General features: G+C 54.5%; 2 protein-coding genes across 4 annotated transcripts in view; both read left to right on the forward strand.

The window, feature by feature from the left end:
• Positions 1 to 1,639: 1,639 nt before the first annotated feature.
• Positions 1,640 to 4,621, forward strand: LOC120759382 (protocadherin alpha-2-like). Its single transcript, XM_040078559.1, has 2 exons — positions 1,640 to 4,144; positions 4,601 to 4,621. Exons 1-2 carry the CDS (start codon positions 1,640 to 1,642, stop codon positions 4,619 to 4,621), a joined length of 2,526 nt encoding a protein of 841 aa, XP_039934493.1.
• Positions 4,622 to 7,416: 2,795 nt separating this feature from the next.
• Positions 7,417 to 19,808, forward strand: part of LOC120759113 (protocadherin alpha-C2-like) — an 85,383-nt gene continuing 72,991 nt past the window's right edge. For 2 of the 3 annotated variants that reach the window (XM_058422453.1, XM_058422454.1), the window contains exon 1: positions 7,417 to 10,044. In XM_058422453.1, the coding sequence (XP_058278436.1) occupies positions 7,537 to 10,044 (2,508 nt within the window). In that variant the 5' untranslated portion in view covers positions 7,417 to 7,536. Of the gene's footprint in view, positions 10,045 to 17,355; positions 19,789 to 19,808 lie in introns of those variants that run through there. The other variant, XM_040078065.2, reaches the window with a different exon arrangement.

The following is a 19,808-nucleotide window of genomic DNA, read 5'->3' on the forward strand; positions in this document are numbered from 1 at the left end:
TGGTATTTAGTCATGGTCATTTTGGATTGGCCAAATGTGCCTGGATTTGGATTTGGACTTGATGATCCTTATGGATATCTTCCATTTTGAAATTTTCTGTGGTTCCTTTACTGGATCAGCAGAGCACCACTGCCTCCTCCCATTCCTTTCTTGCTGCTTCCAGACACAGTTGGAGCAAATGACAGGAAGCACAGACGAAGAAAGGAACCTAACACATTTCTCAGAGTGGGTGTGTTGGGAGTCGGGGGTGTGTTCTCAGAGAAATTGACACAGATAAAATGACATGGATCAAGCTTTGCAGAGGCATTCCACGGGGAGTAATGCCCCTGGGGCTGGATGTTCTTGCTGTGTGTTTCTGACTGTGCTGGCCTGCCTGAAATATGAAGCCAGAATTTTACATTCATCATGCAGGTGGCAAATGAGGCCTGAAGAACAGTTCTTCATCAATATGAAGAACTGTATGAAGAGTGTTCGGAAGCTGTGGTTGTTCCATATTTTTTCAGTATTCAGGAAGGATTTGTGTGCTGGGCTGTGATGGGTTTGAGTTCCTGCAGAAGATTCCCCTGGGTTGTTTGTGCTTAGTGAAGTCTATTTGCACTCATGTCAGAGTAGGTAGGGATTTGGCCTGTGTTTCAGAGAGCTGGGGATTCTCTTCCTGGAGAGGATGTGGCCTGAAGAGGGTGGTTTCTTTCCAGACCATGAGGTGCAATAGCCCTCTGTCAGTCTGGCACAGACTTGAAGTGAGCAGGAAGTTTGTTCCTTGAGTGGAGAGATGAAAGATGACAGTGGAGAGGAACGAGACTGTTACCAGTGGCGTGTTCCTGCTCCATGGGGAAGGTGATGCAATCGCATGGGAAAGTGGTGATGCAATCACATGGAAAAATACATTGATTACAGAGATGAAGAAGAAGCAAAGAGAGGAGAGTGTATGTGTGCATAAGGACAGTGAAGAGGAGGAGGAAGATGGAAGGAAGGAAGGACAAGTCAGATTCTATTGCTGTACAGAGAAAGGGAGAAGAGCAAGAAAGGATGACATTAAGTAAGTGAGAGAAGAGAAGGAAAAGCAAAAAGAAAATGCTATGAAAGAATCAGAGACGGAGATAACTAATGATGAAATATGACAAAGAGAAGAAAGAAAACAACAGCAAAGGAGAATAGCAAAATAGCCACCGACCTTACCTCTAATCCCTGGGAGAAGCTGGTTCCCAGGAACCTCCACCTTGATGAGAATATTCCACGGTCCGACGCTAATGCCACGTAAGTGGAGTTCGTGGATCCGGCTTGTTTATTCTGCTGTCTGGCTCCAGAGGTTTCTCGCGAGTTACCAGAAGGGGCAAACAATAGAAAAAAAAAAAAAAAAAAAAAAAAAAAAAAAAAAAAAAAGCCCAAAGAAGAAAATGAAAGACGAGCACGATTGAAAGATAGCCATGACGGAGCGGAACGTGCGAGGCGGCGGAGCAGCGCACGGTGTCGCTGCAGGCTCGGGAACGGCGTGTGGGCGGCTCCGCCCCGGTGCGGCGGAGAGCCCGGCTGTGAGCGCGGGGGGGCGGCGCGGGCCGGGCAGCAGAGCCGGTGCGTCCGGGCGGCGGCGGGGAGCCGTGCGGGGCCCGGGCCGGGGCCGGCAGGCGGAGCGGCGGCGATGGGCGAGCGGCGTTGCGCGGCCGTGCGGGTGCTGGTGCTGCAGGCGGCCTGGGCGCTGGCGGGCGGGCAGGTGCGGTACTCGGTGCCGGAGGAAGCCGAGGCCGGCACGGTGGTGGGCCGTCTGGCGCAGGACCTGGGCCTGGAGGCGGGCGAGGCGGAGGCGCGGCGGCTGCGGCTGGTGGCGCAGGGCCGGCGGGCGAGCGTGGAGCTGAGCGGGGCGAGCGGCGCGCTGCTGCTGAGCTCGCGGCTCGACCGGGAGCAGCTGTGCGCCAAGAGCGCGCCGTGCGCGCTGCGCCTGGAGGTGCTGCTGGAGCGGCCGCTGCGCGTCTTCCATGTGGAGCTGGAGGTCACCGACATCAACGACAATGCCCCCGTCTTCCCCGCCCAACGGAAAAACCTCAGCATCGCGGAATCGTCTGTGCCGGGGTCTCGTTTCCCTCTGGAGGGGGCCTCGGATGCGGATATCGGAGCGAACGCGCAGCTCTCCTACACACTCAGCCCCAGCGAGCATTTTACACTAGATGTTAAATCGTCTGATGAAAACAGGAAGTCTCTCTTTCTGGTACTCACAAAGTCTTTAGACCGCGAGACGATTCCCGTGCACCGGTTGGTGCTGACGGCGAGTGACGGGGGCCGGCCGTCTCTGACAGGGACAATGGAGCTGCTGATCTCGGTGCTGGATGCGAACGACAACGCGCCCCAGTTCAACCAGTCCGTGTATAAAGTGCAGCTGCCGGAGAACGCTACAGAGGGGACGCTTGTAGCGCGTGTGAATGCCACGGATCCAGACGAAGGAAGCAATAAGGAGTTTTCTTACAGCATTTTGAGTTCGATTCCTATCGGTAACAAAGAACTCTTTACCATTGACGCCAAGATGGGCGAGATCAGACTGACAGGTGCTTTGGACTTCGAAGACGTTCGTTTACATGAACTGCAGATCGAAGCGACAGACAAGGGGACACCTCCGCTTTCAGGCCATTGCAGCGTAGAACTGGAGGTGGTGGACGTGAACGACAACGCGCCGGAGGTGTGGGTGACGTCGCTGTCGGTGCCGGTGTCGGAGGACGCGTCGGTGGGGACGGTGGTGGCCGTGCTGAGCGTGTCGGACCGGGACTCGGGGGCGAACGGTCGCGTGCGGTGCTGGGTGTGGCCGGCGTCGCCGTTCGGTCTGGAGGCGACGTTCGCGGGCTCGTACTCGCTGGTGCTGCGCGAGGCGCTGGACCGGGAGCGGGTGTCGGAGTACGAGCTGGAGGTGCGTGCGGAGGACGGCGGGGCGCCGGCGCTGCGCGCCAGCCGCGGGCTGCGGGTGCCGGTGTCGGACGTGAACGACAACGCGCCGGCGTTCGCGCAGGCCGTGTACACGGTGCTGGCGCGGGAGAACAACGCGGCGGGCGCGGAGCTGGCGCGGCTGTGGGCGCGGGACCCGGACGAGGCGGGCAACGGGCGCGTCAGCTACTCGGTGTGGGAGGGCGGCGCGGCCGGCGGCGGGGCCGCGCTGCCGCCGTCGTCGTCGTCGTGGTCGGGGCCCGGCTGGCGCCCGGCGTCGAGCTACGTGTCGGTGGACGCGGAGAGCGGGCTGCTGTGGGCGCTGCAGCCCTTGGACTACGAGGAGCTGCAGGTGCTGCAGTTCGAGGTGCGCGCGGTGGACGCGGGCGAGCCGCCGCTGTGCGGCAACGCCACGGTGCAGCTCTTCGTGCTGGACGAGAACGACAACGCGCCGGCGCTGCTGCCGCCTGCGGGCTCGGCGCCGGAGGCGGGCCCCGTGCCGGCCGAGGCGGCGGCGGCGGCGGGCTCGGGCACGCTGTGGGCGTGGGCGGCGTGGGGGGCGCCGGCGGGGCAGGTGGTGGCCAAGATCCGCGCCGTGGACGCCGACTCGGGCTACAACGCGTGGCTGCGCTACGAGCTGTGGGAGCCGAGGGCCAAGGGCCCCTTCCGCGTCGGCCTCTACAGCGGCGAGGTGAGCACGGCGAGGGCGCTGGACGAGGCGGACGGCCCTCGCCACACGCTGCTCATCGTCGTGCGCGACCACGGCCAGCCGGCGCGCTCGGCCACGGCCACGCTCAGCGTGTCGCTGCTCGAGGCGGCCGAGGCGGCGCTGGCCGCGGCCGCGGCATCCTCCTCGTCGGCGGCTTCGGCCTCGTCGTCGTCGCGGGCGGCGGTGGGCGCGGAGCTGGCGCCCGGTGCGGCCAGCGCGGCCACCAACGTGTGGCTGGTGGTGGCCATCTGCGCCGTGTCCAGCCTCTTCCTGCTGGCCCTGGTGCTCTACGCGGCGTCGCGCTGGGCGCCGCGGGCGGCCGTGCTCTCGGCGCCCGGGCCCACCACGCTGGTGTGCGCCAGCGAAGTGGGCAGCTGGTCCTACTCGCAGCGCCACAGCCGCAGCCTGTGCGTGGCGGACGGCGCGGCCAAGAGCGACCTCATGGTTTTCAGCCCCAACTTCCCTCCGCCGCCGCCCGGCCCCGCCGCCAAGGACACGCAGCCGGAGCCCTCCGCTCTCCTCCACACGGTCAGTGGCTCTCCCTTTCTCGCTCTGCCCCTTCTCACCCGTCCCCTGTACAGTTCCTGCCGTGAGCCGGGCTCCGCTCTCGCGGCGCGGGGCTCTCAATGTGTAATTGTCGTGTACTGTCTGACTGCTGGTTGCATTATCCGGCTTCTTCATGGTTTGTAATGTGTTACATCGCAGCAGGTTTTTTATGCCACTGTGGTCTTCTCTCTTCCTCTTACTGTGTTAAGGAAAGGAGCTCTGCGAAATACTTAAATCTTGCTGCTCTCTGTGCAAGGTCCAATGAAATACTTCTTTGTGTTGCGGCTTCTTGTGAGTCTTGCTTTTTTGATGGCACTGAGAATTTTGTTCATATATATGTCACTTTCTTCTCTATTCATTAATTTTAGAACCTTAAGTGGCTGTTTCAGGATGTGTCGCAGTCATTCTTAAAGCCTCCGCTTTTTCTTGTCTGCTCAGGTTTTTAGTCGCCTACAGTAAAAATATTTTGCCATTTTCCTACTTAGGTCTACAGAGTCATCAGCTCTTTCTGCAGTTCTTTTCGGCAAACTTGTGTGTGAACTCTGCTCCATGGGGTGATATCTCCTGTAATCTTTGATACATCACTGTTCGTGACTTTCTGATATTCCCTCATGAGTTATTAAATGGAACAAGTCCTTATAAAGATCTCCGCCCGACTGCGGTGTTCACCTTATCTTGCTGGTTTATCAGGTCTGGTTTTCTTCCATCTGTCGAGTTAATCACAACTCGAAGTGCCTCTTTCAATCTTTCATTTTGAATGGACTATCTTCCCTTGCCCACATTTCCCTGTCTTACAGGTGGGGCAGTGCTAATGAAATTCTTGCTTTTGACGGCTGTAAATTGCTGGTTTCCAGTCTTTTCTTACTCAAGTCTCTACTCCTTTTTGATTCGCCTCTGAAACAGAAATCTATATAATAAAGTTCTTTCCTCTTCGCTGTGCATGGCATATATTCATTTGTTAAGTACTACAGAATTACTATGGACATGAAAAAGACAGGTATGTTTCATGTTTTCCACTTCTAAGTATGATTGAAATGCAGTTTCTAAGATAAGGTAGTTAACTGCAGAAGAACACGATCCAAAGGAGATGTCAAAATGCTCAGCTGTAGTGCTAGGCTGAGCAAGACATATTGGTAGAGGACTTGTTTTTGGCGGGTTAATGTATTTGTAGAAGCACCCCAATTAGGTTTTCGACTTGGGTAGTCCCATGTACCCAGCAGTCATAGGCATTGTATTTCTAGGATGTTGTGGGGTTTAAACATTATCTTATTTGTTTTTACTTAATTTAATTTTATTTTTCCCTTCCCTGAGAATATTTTCAAAAATAAACTGGGGGTTTTTTTTGTCTCGTTGTGTGCTTGCCTTATGATGATCGTGTGAATATGAAGATGGATGATGCTTGATGGATGATGCCGATTTTCACACAGTGTGATTTAGCTTGACTTTGTCAGGAGATGTGTTGGCAATTGTGAGTGAAAGCCATGCTGCCAGATAGTGCTCTTTTATTTCAGAGTCTGCCCCTTGCCATCACTGTGGTTCACTGTCTTGTAGTCCCTTAAGGTCAATTTTACTTCTAGAGAAAGCTGTGACGCTTCAGGTTTCATTTGTTTCTGCCTTCATAAAAACAGGTACAGAAATGCTGGCAGTACAGCGGGGATTTGAGAGGATGGAAAAAAACTTGTTTGCTTTTTCAGCCCTGCTTCCCTGAAATTTTGAACAGTGGTCCTTGAACACAGGCCTGACAATGGAGACCTAGAAAAAAAAATCAAGGCAACAGTTAGAATAGCAACAGGTGTAATTAAAAATGTCTATCAAGGGACCAACATGGACTTTTTAAGCATTTTGTATGGGTTTTTATTGTTGTTTTTTACCTCGGGGTGCATATACTGTTGATTATTTCTATGGTAGAACCAGCAGCTCACTAATCTGTGAAATCACCTGTTTTATGTTACTGCCTGGCCTACGTGTCAAAGCAACAGAAAGTGCTGTGGTTGTGTAGAGAAGAGGCGCTGACGTATTTATGCCAGTAGATGAGGTGGGAGCCTGGGAACATGTTGTGAGATGAACTGTGCCTTGCCAGAAGAGTGGTGCAGCCCTTTTACCTTGTCTTCAGTTGTGTCATGGTTGTGTGATTCTGCAGTGTCCTGCAGCAGCTCAGTCCCATCAGTAACAGGCGCATTGTTTTGCCATACTGTGAGTTTCTACCTGACTAAAAATGATAACCAAGACCTTGATCTCCACTGTGCAGCAACGCTGGGGGGATAAAACTTAGAGAAAATACTTTACTGACACATGAAGATGAGAGAGTTCAGGTTCCCTGAGCTATTTCACCCTTTTGAGAGGGTATCTGCTCTGTTGGTATGTTTAGAGCATGGGGTTAGGGAGTTGGTGATGGAGATGAAAGTCTTTGGAATTGGTATGTACTGATACTTTTACTCGGTTGAAAATATACTTCAGAAAGCAAAACAATTCTGCTATGGACAGACACGGGTGCTCTTTGTAAGATGATGGGTTTACAGTATTATTTACTCTACAAAAAAAACCAAGGAGACTGTGTGGAATTGCTCAGCTACGTTCCTGTCACAAAGCCATGAAAAGGTAAGCGATCTCTGTTTCTAGCATTCCTGGACTAAACCAAGTACATTACATGTGACTCTGTCTTCTGAAGACCTGAGTACTTTCTATAGATGGAAGATCGAGGATACGGTCTTCTTCTGCAGTGGAAACAGCTGAAATCTTCCAGAATAAAGCATAAATGAGAAAATTGAGTTATGCCTCCTCATGCATAAGAGAAGATAAAGTTCGGAGATCAGAAGTGGGGTAGGATTCATGCACTGAAGATATTCCTAGGTGTGATTCCTGCATTAATATGGATACGCAATTATAGCTACAGTTCGGCAAGTGTACTTCTGAATTAAAGTGCCTTAAGGAAGGAGAAGAGGAAGAGGGGAAGAGGAGGAGAAGGGGAGGAGACAAAAGAACCAGCAATTACCGCTGCGGAGGAAGGCAGCGTTCGGAAAGGAAATCGCGGAGCGCGTCGGCGAGCTGGCGGAGCCACAGCAGGTCCATCCCCGCTCGGAGCCGCTGCGGCAGCGGGAGGAGGGCGGGCGGCGGCTGCTCACGGAACGAGCCGCGGTCGTCACCAGGTGCCGCTGTTGGCCGCGAAGGCGCCGTGAGACGCGAAAGGGCGGCGGCTCCTCCCCGAGCCTCGGTCACGGCGCCGTCAGCGGGGGGAAGAATGCGGTGCACCGGCCCGGGCGGGGCGCCGAGAAAGCCGAGCGGTGTCCCGCTCCTCCCAGGGAGACCCTAAGGGGGACGTCGGTGGAGCGGCGGAGAGCCGGTCAGGGACAGAGAAGGTCCCGGAGGCGACAGCGATGCTGTGGGGGTCCGTGCTACGGGTGCTGGTGCTGCAGGCGGCCTGGGCGCTGGCGGGCGGGCAGGTGCGGTACTCGGTGCCGGAGGAAGCCGAGGCCGGCACGGTGGTGGGCCGTCTGGCGCAGGACCTGGGCCTGGAGGCGGGCGAGGCGGAGGCGCGGCGGCTGCGGCTGGTGGCGCAGGGCCGGCGGGCGAGCGTGGAGCTGAGCGGGGCGAGCGGCGCGCTGCTGCTGAGCTCGCGGCTCGACCGGGAGCAGCTGTGCGCCAAGAGCGCGCCGTGCGCGCTGCGCCTGGAGGTGCTGCTGGAGCGGCCGCTGCGCGTCTTCCATGTGGAGCTGGAGGTCACCGACATCAACGACAATGCCCCCGTCTTCCGTGTGGCCGAAGAAGCCCTTAACATCGCCGAATCGTCTGTGCCGGGGTCTCGATTCCCTCTGGAGGGCGCGTCGGATGCGGATATCGGAGCGAACGCGCAGCTCTCCTACACGCTCAGCCCCAGCGAATACTTCAGTCTCGATTATCAGGGGAATAATGACGGGAGTGCTTCTTTGGGTCTTATTTTAACTAAAGCTTTGGACCGCGAGACGATTCCCGTGCACCGGTTGGTGCTGACGGCGAGTGACGGGGGCCGGCCGTCTCTGACTGGGACAATGGAACTCGTGATCTCCGTGCTAGATGCGAACGACAACGCGCCTCAGTTCAACCAGTCCGTGTATAAGGTTAAAGCCTTAGAAGGTTCAGAGCTCGGGACTCTTTTAGTCACCCTTAGTGCCACAGATCCTGACGAAGGGATGAATAGTGACATTATATATTTATTTAATAGACGAGTTAGTACACAAGTTAAAGAAATGTTTACTATCGACGAAAACAAGGGAGAAATCAGACTTCAAGGCAAATTAGACTATGAAGAAGTGGATAGTTACGAGATCCCTGTAGAAGCAAGGGACAAAGGTTCCCCGCCGCTGTCGGGTCACTGCAAGGTACTGCTGGAGGTGGTGGACGTGAACGACAACGCGCCGGAGGTGTGGGTGACGTCGCTGTCGGTGCCGGTGTCGGAGGACGCGTCGGTGGGGACGGTGGTGGCCGTGCTGAGCGTGTCGGACCGGGACTCGGGGGCGAACGGTCGCGTGCGGTGCTGGGTGTGGCCGGCGTCGCCGTTCGGTCTGGAGGCGACGTTCGCGGGCTCGTACTCGCTGGTGCTGCGCGAGGCGCTGGACCGGGAGCGGGTGTCGGAGTACGAGCTGGAGGTGCGTGCGGAGGACGGCGGGGCGCCGGCGCTGCGCGCCAGCCGCGGGCTGCGGGTGCCGGTGTCGGACGTGAACGACAACGCGCCGGCGTTCGCGCAGGCCGTGTACACGGTGCTGGCGCGGGAGAACAACGCGGCGGGCGCGGAGCTGGCGCGGCTGTGGGCGCGGGACCCGGACGAGGCGGGCAACGGGCGCGTCAGCTACTCGGTGTGGGAGGGCGGCGCGGCCGGCGGCGGGGCCGCGCTGCCGCCGTCGTCGTCGTCGTGGTCGGGGCCCGGCTGGCGCCCGGCGTCGAGCTACGTGTCGGTGGACGCGGAGAGCGGGCTGCTGTGGGCGCTGCAGCCCTTGGACTACGAGGAGCTGCAGGTGCTGCAGTTCGAGGTGCGCGCGGTGGACGCGGGCGAGCCGCCGCTGTGCGGCAACGCCACGGTGCAGCTCTTCGTGCTGGACGAGAACGACAACGCGCCGGCGCTGCTGCCGCCTGCGGGCTCGGCGCCGGAGGCGGGCCCCGTGCCGGCCGAGGCGGCGGCGGCGGCGGGCTCGGGCACGCTGTGGGCGTGGGCGGCGTGGGGGGCGCCGGCGGGGCAGGTGGTGGCCAAGATCCGCGCCGTGGACGCCGACTCGGGCTACAACGCGTGGCTGCGCTACGAGCTGTGGGAGCCGAGGGCCAAGGGCCCCTTCCGCGTCGGCCTCTACAGCGGCGAGGTGAGCACGGCGAGGGCGCTGGACGAGGCGGACGGCCCTCGCCACACGCTGCTCATCGTCGTGCGCGACCACGGCCAGCCGGCGCGCTCGGCCACGGCCACGCTCAGCGTGTCGCTGCTCGAGGCGGCCGAGGCGGCGCTGGCCGCGGCCGCGGGATCCTCCTCGTCGGCGGCTGCGGCCTCGTCGTCGTCGCGGGCGGCGGTGGGCGCGGAGCTGGCGCCCGGTGCGGCCAGCGCGGCCACCAACGTGTGGCTGGTGGTGGCCATCTGCGCCGTGTCCAGCCTCTTCCTGCTGGCCCTGGTGCTCTACGCGGCGTCGCGCTGGGCGCCGCGGGCGGCCGTGCTCTCGGCGCCCGGGCCCACCACGCTGGTGTGCGCCAGCGAAGTGGGCAGCTGGTCCTACTCGCAGCGCCACAGCCGCAGCCTGTGCGTGGCGGACGGCGCGGCCAAGAGCGACCTCATGGTTTTCAGCCCCAACTTCCCTCCGCCGCCGCCTGGTCCTGCTGCAGAAAATGGTTCTGCTGGGCCGTCTCTTCCACCTCTTGCTTCAAGCGTGGTAAGAGTCTTCGAAAACTTGCTTTTTTGTTTCTCTCTCTTTGGTCGTACGATTTACTTAATACATGGATCTTCTGTTTATTAAACCCCTTTTCTATGATAAGGGTTTCAGAACGATGTTCTAGCTTTGCTGTGCCTTGCATTTCGGGGTGGTGATCTGCCTTTGATGTGCATGTTCACATTTTGAAATTTCATTTTCTCAATCCATGACTGCCCTCTAAAGTTCCATGTTTTTTTTTTTTTTTCGTCTTTAATTTAAAAAAAATATTTTGCATAGGACCTTATTTTAATCATGGGGTTTGTAATTTTTTTTTTCCTGTTGCTTACTTGTCATCTAATTGTAGTACTAGGTCTTAGGGTATACTGTATTTTCCTGTTTTAATGGCCTTTGAAGCTCCGCGTTGTTCACTCGTTTGATATCTCCCTGATAGTGAATGTAATTTTGAACCAGGTGCTTTATGCTTATTTAATTACTATCGTATTTATGTGCACCAAGGCGCGCTCGTGAGTTTTTTGAGTTAGAAGCTTTCTGATTGTTGCGATCCGACACTCTTGAGAAGCTGAAATACACGCGGTGATAATTTTTGGGCGAAAAGAATGGGTGAAATGTTGGTGGAGGTTGTGAATATCGTTCTGTCCCTGGAAGCCCGTCGTAAATACGTGCGTGTGTGAGGGTGAAGTGAAGTAAAACCTTGGATGCTTTGTGGAAAAATGGAGAACAGTTTGAAGGAGGGGGTTCTCACTGGCCATTCCTCACGACCTGATCTCACTCTTCGTAGTGATGAGGCGTCTCTTTTATCCCATCCGTACGGAAATGCGCTGTGGAAAGAAGAGTCCAAATTTGGTGGGAGTGGAAAGAGGCGGGAAAAGTGGTTAAGGGAAAGTTATAAAGGAAATTTTCTCTGTGCGATATTCCACACATAGAAAATATACTCGTCCGGGTATGGAAGGTTGAAAGCCTTTGGCTCTCTCAGCAGCAGAGCAGAAAAAACCAAGAGAACAGTTTCGATATTAGTTACCTTAGCGACTTCCCGACGCGGGAGCGTTTGTTTAAATACCGGGTTGTTTTCAACACCATTATTTGTTCAGCCGGTCTTGTCCGTGCACTGATGACACTGAATTGACTCGGTTCTCATCTCGGCCAGCTTTAGAGGACTCTTTCAGATAAGAGTTTAGGATCTTATCTTGTTCAGTGTCAGAAAATCAAAACAATTTTTAAAGGGAAAAGTGAGTATCTCTTCCATCTCATTTAATTTTCTCTATAGCTTAAAAGCGAAATGTGTAAAGCTGCCGGGGTAATAAAAGCAAGCACTACGTATATAATTTCCTGTTATGCATTAAATTCCTTTGGTTACTCCTATATTTTTAAGACACCGTGATATCTGAAAACACGGTATTTTTATTTTGAACAAAGTACACTTGGTTGGGTTTTGAGCTAATAGAGCTCTTTAGAGGAAGGACACGGACTGAAGACCTTAAATGATGGATCGTTGTTTCCGAAATTACGAGGATGGTGCTTACAGATGTACAGAAAACAGCAACCAATTTTGAAAACTTCACGTCCTTTTTGAAAAGTATCATAGGAGTGGGTTGCCTCTCGTCGATCCGTATAAAAGCACTTGAATGTGTCCCACGATGTCCTCTTTTCTTCTCCGAGATCACTTAGTACCGCCTTTAAGTCTGAGTTCTTTGTGTATTTGCTGGGGATTGTTTGTGTTTTCTCCTTTGATCGTGAACGGGAGTCGCGTGCTGAAGGGGAGCGGCTCATCACCGCTCAACCCTGCGTGAGCTACTTTCACTTGTGAGTGGCGAGGTTCGCCCCGGCTCTGTAGAACTGTCACTTCTTTATTCACATGGCTGCGATGAAACCACGATTTTCTAAAGGAAAAACGTCTATTTTAAGCTTAGGAACAGATTTAACTACCTCTGTAAAAGATGGAGAAAGCATTTGCGCACAGGTGTGGGAAGCGGCTCGTTTCTTTAGGCTATGAATAAGGGCGATGTGGGGTGTCAGTGCCGATCATTTGGGGCAGGGGAGGATTTGGCTTCTGTTCGGTTCCCCTTGGCTTCTCTGACTGTAGTAATGAGTTGAAGAACTTATCGGGACTTGTTATAGACGTACACTGTCAAGACAATATTTCAATAATTCTGTTAGAAACACAAAGCAATCTTAACTTCAGAAACAGCTCGTGGGTGCTTTTACTTCGTGGAATAGTCTGGGCAGGGCTCGTTAACAGAAGGCTCTAGAATATCCGTCAGTGCCTTGAATAAACGATGCCAGTTTCGCTCAGAGCTGTCAGTCGCTGCAAGCCCGGGCTCTTCTCCCCGCCGCCCGTTGCTCTGGGGAGCGATGCTGATTAACGCGATGTTAACCAGGCACAGAGCAGTCCTGGCAGCCGGGAGCGCTGCCGAGCGCTCCTGCGGGCGGATCCGGGAGCGGGAGGAGCGGCCGGGAAGCGGCTGCAGCGCCTGCTCCGCTGTGGCGGCCGGAGGATGTTTTGCAGCTTCCAGACTAGATTTTACAGGCAGGGAAAGCCCTCACCCGCTGTCCTTCGTGTCCTCCCCGGCAGCCTCCGTCAAGTCCGGTGGTCTCTGACTGGGGGTCAACAGAGCGCTCTGCGTCCTCGCGTTAAAGAGGCGAGTTCTTGCCTGCGGTGCACTGAACAGCATGCAGTGGGTGCCAGTTTCTGTGCCATGATGCGGGTAATGAGGATTTTCGTGGGAATCTAGAAATCCTCTGCATATGAGCTTGTTATTCTGGGCTGCTGATTAGCTAAGAGTCATCTCTGCTCCCGCGTCCCCAAGGAGCAGCTGCGAGCTTTTTGAAGGGCATCCCGACACCGCTGCTCGCTCTGCCAGCAGGCACAGCCTGCCTTGGCAGAGAAGAGGGGCTCAGAGCAGATCAGCCGGGCGATGCTGCCAAAATTTCCGTCCGCCCCATCCGCCGGGAGGAGCGCGGGGCTGAGGGTGAGCCTGGGCTGTGGCGCTCCCCAGGGTTCATCGCGGGCTGCCTGCCTCGCCTCCCGAGCAGGAGGAGCCCGGTGTCTGGCGGCACCACCGTCCTTCCTCTCGTGTGAAAGGCGATACCGGGGTTCTTGCACCTCCGTCGGCGGCTGCGCGCTCGGTCCGAGGTCCGGTCGTCCTTGGTTCGCAGGCAGACCCTATTTACTGCCGTGTTCTCATTATTGTGGGAGCTTTCCATGTGTTCCTTTCGGGCAGTGCGGAGGGCTGGAGCTGCTCCCCGGGGACAGCAGCCGCCGCCCAGAGCTCATCGGTTTCCTTGGGAGAAGAAAGAGCAGAGCTGTTGCCCCGTCTGTTCTCCTTCACAGATTCCCCTGCTGTCTCCCGCTGAAGTTCAGTGCCCAAATTTAGCACCAATGGGCGCCCCTCAGTTCTGGTGAGCTCCCCTGGGATTTTCCCGAGCCCCAGTACTGAGCAGAACGCGTCCTGCAAGCCTCCATCGAAGGCACCAACTCTGATGCATTGCCCGCGGAAACGGCGCTTTTGAATCGCCGCTGGCGTGATGATGATGGTGTTCAAACACGAGCGTCCCTTCGTGTGGAGCTCCACGGCCACGGCGCACACCGGGTTTGCTCTTCACCTTTAGTTGTTGCCCTTGCTGGTTGAACAGTTTCTTCTGCTAGCCGCCGTTGTTCTGAGCGCAGCGTGCGTGGCTGGACCAGTGACGTCTAATGGCAGGAAAAAGGGAGGATTGGCTGAAAATGCAAGGCAGGGAGGGAGAGTGAGTGCGCTCCGAGGGGGTGTAAGGGCAGGCGCCTGGCGGGCAGGGGAACGTGGAGGGGGAGCTCTCTGAACACGTCAGGGAGTGAGACATGACGAGGGGTCATGTAGAGATGAACGATACCTCAGAAGGATCACAAAGATTAATTCCTCCATGAGTCAGGTCAAACGAGCTCTAAGAATGGGTCCAGCAGAGAGAAGGGAATAGGGAATGGTTTGGATATGGCAGACTGAAAGCAAACGTAAGATGAGGGGGTTTAAACAGAGGTTAAATTATCTGCTGTGATACCAAGGGAAGTGTCTGTGTTAAAGGTGTTTAATACAACTTAATTCTTTTATACAGCATAATAATGTAATGAGGGTCGCTGACTTAAAATGGAGAGGAGACTTTTGATATTGGAGACCCTGAAAAGAAGGATTAGGTGGAAGAGTGGCTCAAAAGACTGAGTAGGGACACTGTGTATAAAGGCACACTTGACACTGCCGTGAGCTGAATGTGGAAGGGAAAGCGCCAACAGGCAGGGAGGAGCATGCCTGGGACTCGGCCAAGCAGAGCAGTGGCTTCACACAGCGGGCAGGGTTGGGTTCTGCCCCAATGGCACAGCTGTGTTGTTCCCTTCATGGCAGCAGTGTCTGTGTTGTAGCTGGCCCTTGATATTTAATATTACCAAGCACTGGATCTTGGCTGTGACCTGGAGCTGTTTACCTGGGTGGTGTGTGGATCAGACACTCGTGTGCTGGATTGGGAAGGCAGCGTGGTGGGATCTGGGTGCCGAGATGGTGCTGGCAACATGCACGTTCTGGTGAGCAGAGCTGCCTGGCACATCACTGTTCACAGTGGAAAATGACAAGAGGACAAGCTATGCCAAAACACTAAAGCGGGGTGGTGAGGTTTAAAAATAATGTTAAAAACAAGTGATGACAAATTCACTTCGAGTCCTGTGAACGAGCACTGGACCATGGTGCAAAGTTAAGAGATGTAGCAGAAAGATGAAGAACTTATTTCATGGTTAATGAGTAGTAAATGAATGGAATAAAGACTTATATCATTGTAGGCTGCCAGATACTCCTCAAAAGCTGAGTACAACTGAGAGGCAAATGTGCAGTTACTTTGATTTTGGCCATTCATTGATCAGTTTCTACTAGCACTGCTAGTATTTCAGGCACCAGAATGAGTAACAGCTTGTCGTTACAATATTATATTTGAGGAAAATCTGCCTTTGAGAGGGTTTGTCTGTTCAACAGGAGGATGTTGAGCCCAAAATTCTTGGGTTTCTTTGTTGTAAGCTGAGTCACAGATGGGCAGATAGAGGCTGTGTGTTTTACCCGTGTGTTTTACCTGTTTGTGCACCTGAGGGATCAACATGTGGCTTTTCAGCTCTTCACAGACAGATGGACTTGTCCTTGCTGCAGGTTAATGTTAAGGAAACATATCGGTCTTTCCTGTGACTTTAACAGATGTTATTGCATTGGTTCAGGGTGTTTAGAACCACTGTGCATCACTACAGAGCAGCAAACCCAGCAACTTCTCAGGTGCTGTAGATGACGTTGTTGCCCAAGAGGAATCTAGGGCAGATTGGGAGTGGGGGGAGTCTGGATGACAATTCTGTAGTGACTGGGTAGGAACTGGGTATTTCTGCACGTAAAAATCAAGACAGGAAAAAAGGGTAAGTGGCAGACCATGAGTGCTTGCATTGCCTACTGTGTGCAGTGGGTTATTGAACAGATTTCTGTCCTCTCTCCACTGAGGTGGATGCACAGCAGCAGCTCTGTAGCTTTCTCTCAGCCTTCTGCTGCCACCCCTGCTACCCCTGAGCTGTAAGAGATTCCGTAACATCAATGAGCAGAAGTAAAATGCAGCATTCAGATACTGCCAGGAGTTAAAAATCACATCTGCGGACAACTGTGCTGGAGCAGACCAGAATCTGTTCCAGTGTGGCAGGATGAGAACCTCACTGTGAGGCTTTGCTGAGTTGTGAAGATGCAAACAGATGTATTGATTATTTTTTTAAATTTAATGTACAACTTTTGGCTGTGCTCCCAATTTTGTCTCTTTTTGAAAGGCCCTGTGTATACTACATATAATTGAAATGTTCTGTTTCGCTTACCTGGACATTCTCAGCTGCAGAAAGAAACACAATGAATATGAGAAGGGTTAAGATCTGTCCTTGTCACGTTTATAGCCTCTTGCTTTTGATCGATCAGGATCTCATCATAACAAGCTCTCACAGAAGGGAACCAGAAACAGAGGAGAGATGGAGGTGCTGCCAGGGCCCATCTGTATAAACTGCTGCTGAAGATCATTCCAGGGAGGTTTCCCAGAAGGATATTTTGAAGTGCTTTTCTTCCCTCTCGTACCTGTTTTGGGGTGTAGTTGGTAACCATTCCCTCTCTGCGGAAAGCTGGGGGAGCAGAGAGCTTTGATTTTTATATATATACATATAAAAATATAATTTTTTTCCTTTTTTTTTTTTTTTTCTTTCTTTTTTTCTTTCTTTCCCCCCCCCCCCCCCATTCATGTTCTGCAGTTTCTGTGTAGTATCAGCTCATCTCTCCTCACAATTCCTGGGCATGTCCTAAATGCAAAAGCTCTTTGGTGCCGATATTTATCTCTATACGAGTAACTGAACTGCTGCAGCGTCCCATTTTCCCCTGCCTCCTGAGCAGCCCCCATCTGCTTTGGCGGGCTGGATGGGAGCTGGTCTGTGGCTGGGGGTGTTCTGACTGTCAGAGCTGAGACCCTTCTCTCCAGTAACTGAGGTTAATTTCCCTTGATCAGAAGGAGAAGCAGGAAAGAGCCTTTTTCTTTTTCCTTTTCTCATATTCTCTTCTTCTCCCTGCTTTTTTTTTTCCTTCTTCCTCCCCCCTCCCAAAGTTTAACAGGGGTAGAGTCGACTGCCTCCTTTAATTGCGCTCTTAAAACCCCTCTGGGAAATGTTGTGCTCAGCCGCAGCGTGCCTGGGCTGTGCTGACCCGTGTTTAGCCGATGCCTGTCACTTCTCATCCACCTTCCCCTTCCACCGCGGTTCTGACAGCGCGCGGCAGCGCATCCTCCCGCTGCCTCTCCCGCAAGGAGCGGAGGGAGGCGGGGGCTCTGCTCCGCATCTCTTTTCCACGGAAACACATCCATGACCCGCGCTCGGCGGCCGCTCCGTCTCCGCCGGGGCGTTAAAAAAAGAGGGGAAGAAGGAGGAAGGGGAGGAGAAGCAGCCGCCGGCCGGCGGGACAGCGGCGGCGAGGGGAGCGCAGCCCCCTCCCCCGGCGGCGCGGGTGTCGCCGCGGCCTCTGGGTGGCGTCGCCGGCGCTGCCCGTCCAAGAACCGCGCGGGGCCGGCGCTCCGGTCACAGCGAGCGGCGGCGGGCGCAGCGCCGCGGAGCTGCCGCCTGGCCCCGCACGGCAGCCGGCGGCGCGGCCGCGGGGGGAGCGGAGCCGCCGCGGAGCCTCCCGCGCCCGCACCGCACTCTCGGCTTTGCCGCCGGTGCGCCCCGGCGCCCGCTCGCTTCGCGCCGGGAACTCGGGGCGCTCGCTGAAATTCTGGATTATGTTCCTGCTGAGCCGGTCTGCGGGGAGCTGAGCCAGGGGAGGAAGCATGCGGGGCTATTTAATGGTTTTCTGCCTTATTTGCTGCACCGCGGACGGGCAAATAGTGTATTCCATCGCCGAGGAAACGGAGCGCGGAGCGTCTGTTGGGAACATAGCAAAGGATTTAGGAATAGATGCGGCTACACTTTCAGCTCGGAAATTTCGCATGATCACCGGTTCAAGTAAGCAATATTTTAATATAAATGCCAGCACAGGGGCTTTGTTTGTTAACGAGCCCATAGACAGAGAACAGCTTTGTGAATTAAAGTCTGTCTGCCTTCTGAATTATGAACTCGTGTTAGAAAACCCTCTAGAGCTTTATAGGATGGAATTCAAAGTCTTGGACATAAATGACAACTCCCCCAGCTTTCCCTTAAGTGAATATCATATAAACGTGCCTGAGTTCCTGTCACCTGGGGCACGGTTTACACTCCCCAACGCCCAAGATCTTGATGAAGGTGCTAACAGTGTCCAGAATTATACTCTGAGCCCCGATGAACATTTCTATTTGGAGATGCAGATACGCGGGGATGGGAGTAAATATCCTGAATTGGTGCTGAAGAAAGCCTTAGACAGGGAGCAGCAAGCCACTCACAGACTTGTGCTTACGGCCAAAGACGGTGGGAACCCTCCAAAGTCTGGTGATGTCCCGGTCGTTGTGACTGTGCTGGATACCAATGACAATGCACCAGAATTTGAGCACTCGGTCTACCGGGCGAGTGTCTTGGAAAACTCCCCCAGTGGCACTTTGGTAGTCCAAGTGCACGCCACGGACTTGGATGAAGGTCCAAATGGAGAGGTCAGGTATTCCTTTAGCAATACAACTTCTGCTGACTTACAGCGAATGTTCTCAGTTCACCCACACACTGGGGAGGTGACAGTCAATGGCGTTTTAGCTGTTCAGAGACCCCTTCTCGAGATGCTTATTGAGGCAAGGGATAATGGGGCATTTGGCATGTCCAGCACAGCTAAGCTGCTGGTGGAGATCACAGATGTGAACAATCATGGCCCAGAGATTACAATTACGTCCCTTTCCAGTCCCATTCCTGAGGATGCTGTTCCTGGCACAGTGATAGCTCTGCTGAGTATTTTGGATAAGGACCCTGGGGAGAATGGGAAAGTAACCTGCCAGATCTCTGAAAACCTTCCCTTCCAGTTAAAGCCTTCCCTTCAAAACTACTACAGCCTTGTCACCAGTGAGCTTCTGGACCGAGAGCTGATCAGTGAGTACAACATCACCATTACTGCCACGGACTTGGGTTCTCCTCCTCTCACCACTCAGAAGACTGTTTGGGTGCAGATTTCTGACGTCAATGATAACGCCCCTGTCTTCAGCGCTGATGCATTCGATGTGTTTGTGGAGGAGAACAATCCTCTTGGTGCTTTTCTCTACCAGGTCTCGGCATCCGACCCTGACATAGGGGAGAACGGGCGGATCTCTTACGTGCTCAGGAATTCCACAGTTGCAGGCAGTGCCCTGACCAGCTTTTTGTCTATGAACTTGGCCAATGGGAGCATCTATGCAAAATGTGCCTTTGATTTTGAGCAGCTTAGGAGCTTCCACTTCCAAGTGGAAGCCAAGGACAGTGGGTCACCAGCCTTGAGTGCTGCCGTAACAGTGAATGTTTACATCTCAGACCAGAATGACAATGCCCCAGCCATCCTGTACCCCACCAGCCAGAATGGCTCAGTAGCTGTGGAAGTTGTGCCCCGCCTGGCTGATGAGGACTACCTGGTGACCAAAGTGGTGGCAGACGATGACGACAATGCAGAGAATGCCTGGCTTTCCTATCACCTTGCCCATTCCTCCGACTCCACCCTGTTCCAGCTGTCTCCGCACACCGGCGAGCTGCGCACCACGCGCTCCATGCGCTCCACCGACTTCCTCAAGCACAAGGTGGTCGTGGTGGTGCGGGACCACGGGGATCCGCCGCTCTCCTCCACCGTGACGGTGGGCATCCTGCTGGCCGACACCCTGCCCCAGGCTCTGCCGGACTTCGATGACAGCGGGGAACCACCGCCGCTGCTCAACGCGACGAACATCTACTTGATCGTTTCCCTTGCCTGTGTCTCGTTCATCTTCGCGGCGTTCATCTTCTTCCTTGCCATCGTCCGGCTGTGCCGGTGCTGCACTTGCTGCTGCGATGGCTGCTGCTGCCCAGCTGATGATTATAAAAAGTACTGCTACAGTGTGCACATGCTTCCCAGCTCCCACCTCCCGCCGGACATGCTGGAGGTCACTGGTGTGGGTAAACTCACCCACACCTACTTGTACAGGGCATCTGTAGGTCTTGGGCCTAGCAACAGCAGCATCCCAAATGGAGATGCTGGGAATGTTCCTAGCAGCTCAAGGTCACAGGTGCCTGGACCCTGCATCCAAGTGCAGCAGGTCCAGAGTGACCGGTTGAGCGCTGTCCTCGTGGTAAGTGCTTCTTCCTTTCA

This window comes from Hirundo rustica, chromosome 14 (assembly GCF_015227805.2).
Source record: "Hirundo rustica isolate bHirRus1 chromosome 14, bHirRus1.pri.v3, whole genome shotgun sequence".
Classification (NCBI taxonomy): Eukaryota; Metazoa; Chordata; class Aves; order Passeriformes; family Hirundinidae; genus Hirundo; species Hirundo rustica.

Coding starts and splice junctions, on each gene's coding strand:
- LOC120759382 (XM_040078559.1), top strand. CDS start 1,640: ATGGGCGAGCGGCGTTGCGCGGCCGTGCGGGTGCTGGTGCTGCAGGCG. Junction 4,145..4,600: donor CCTCCGCTCTCCTCCACACG/GTCAGTGGCTCT, acceptor TTGTCTGCTCAG/GTTTTTAGTCGCCTACAGTA.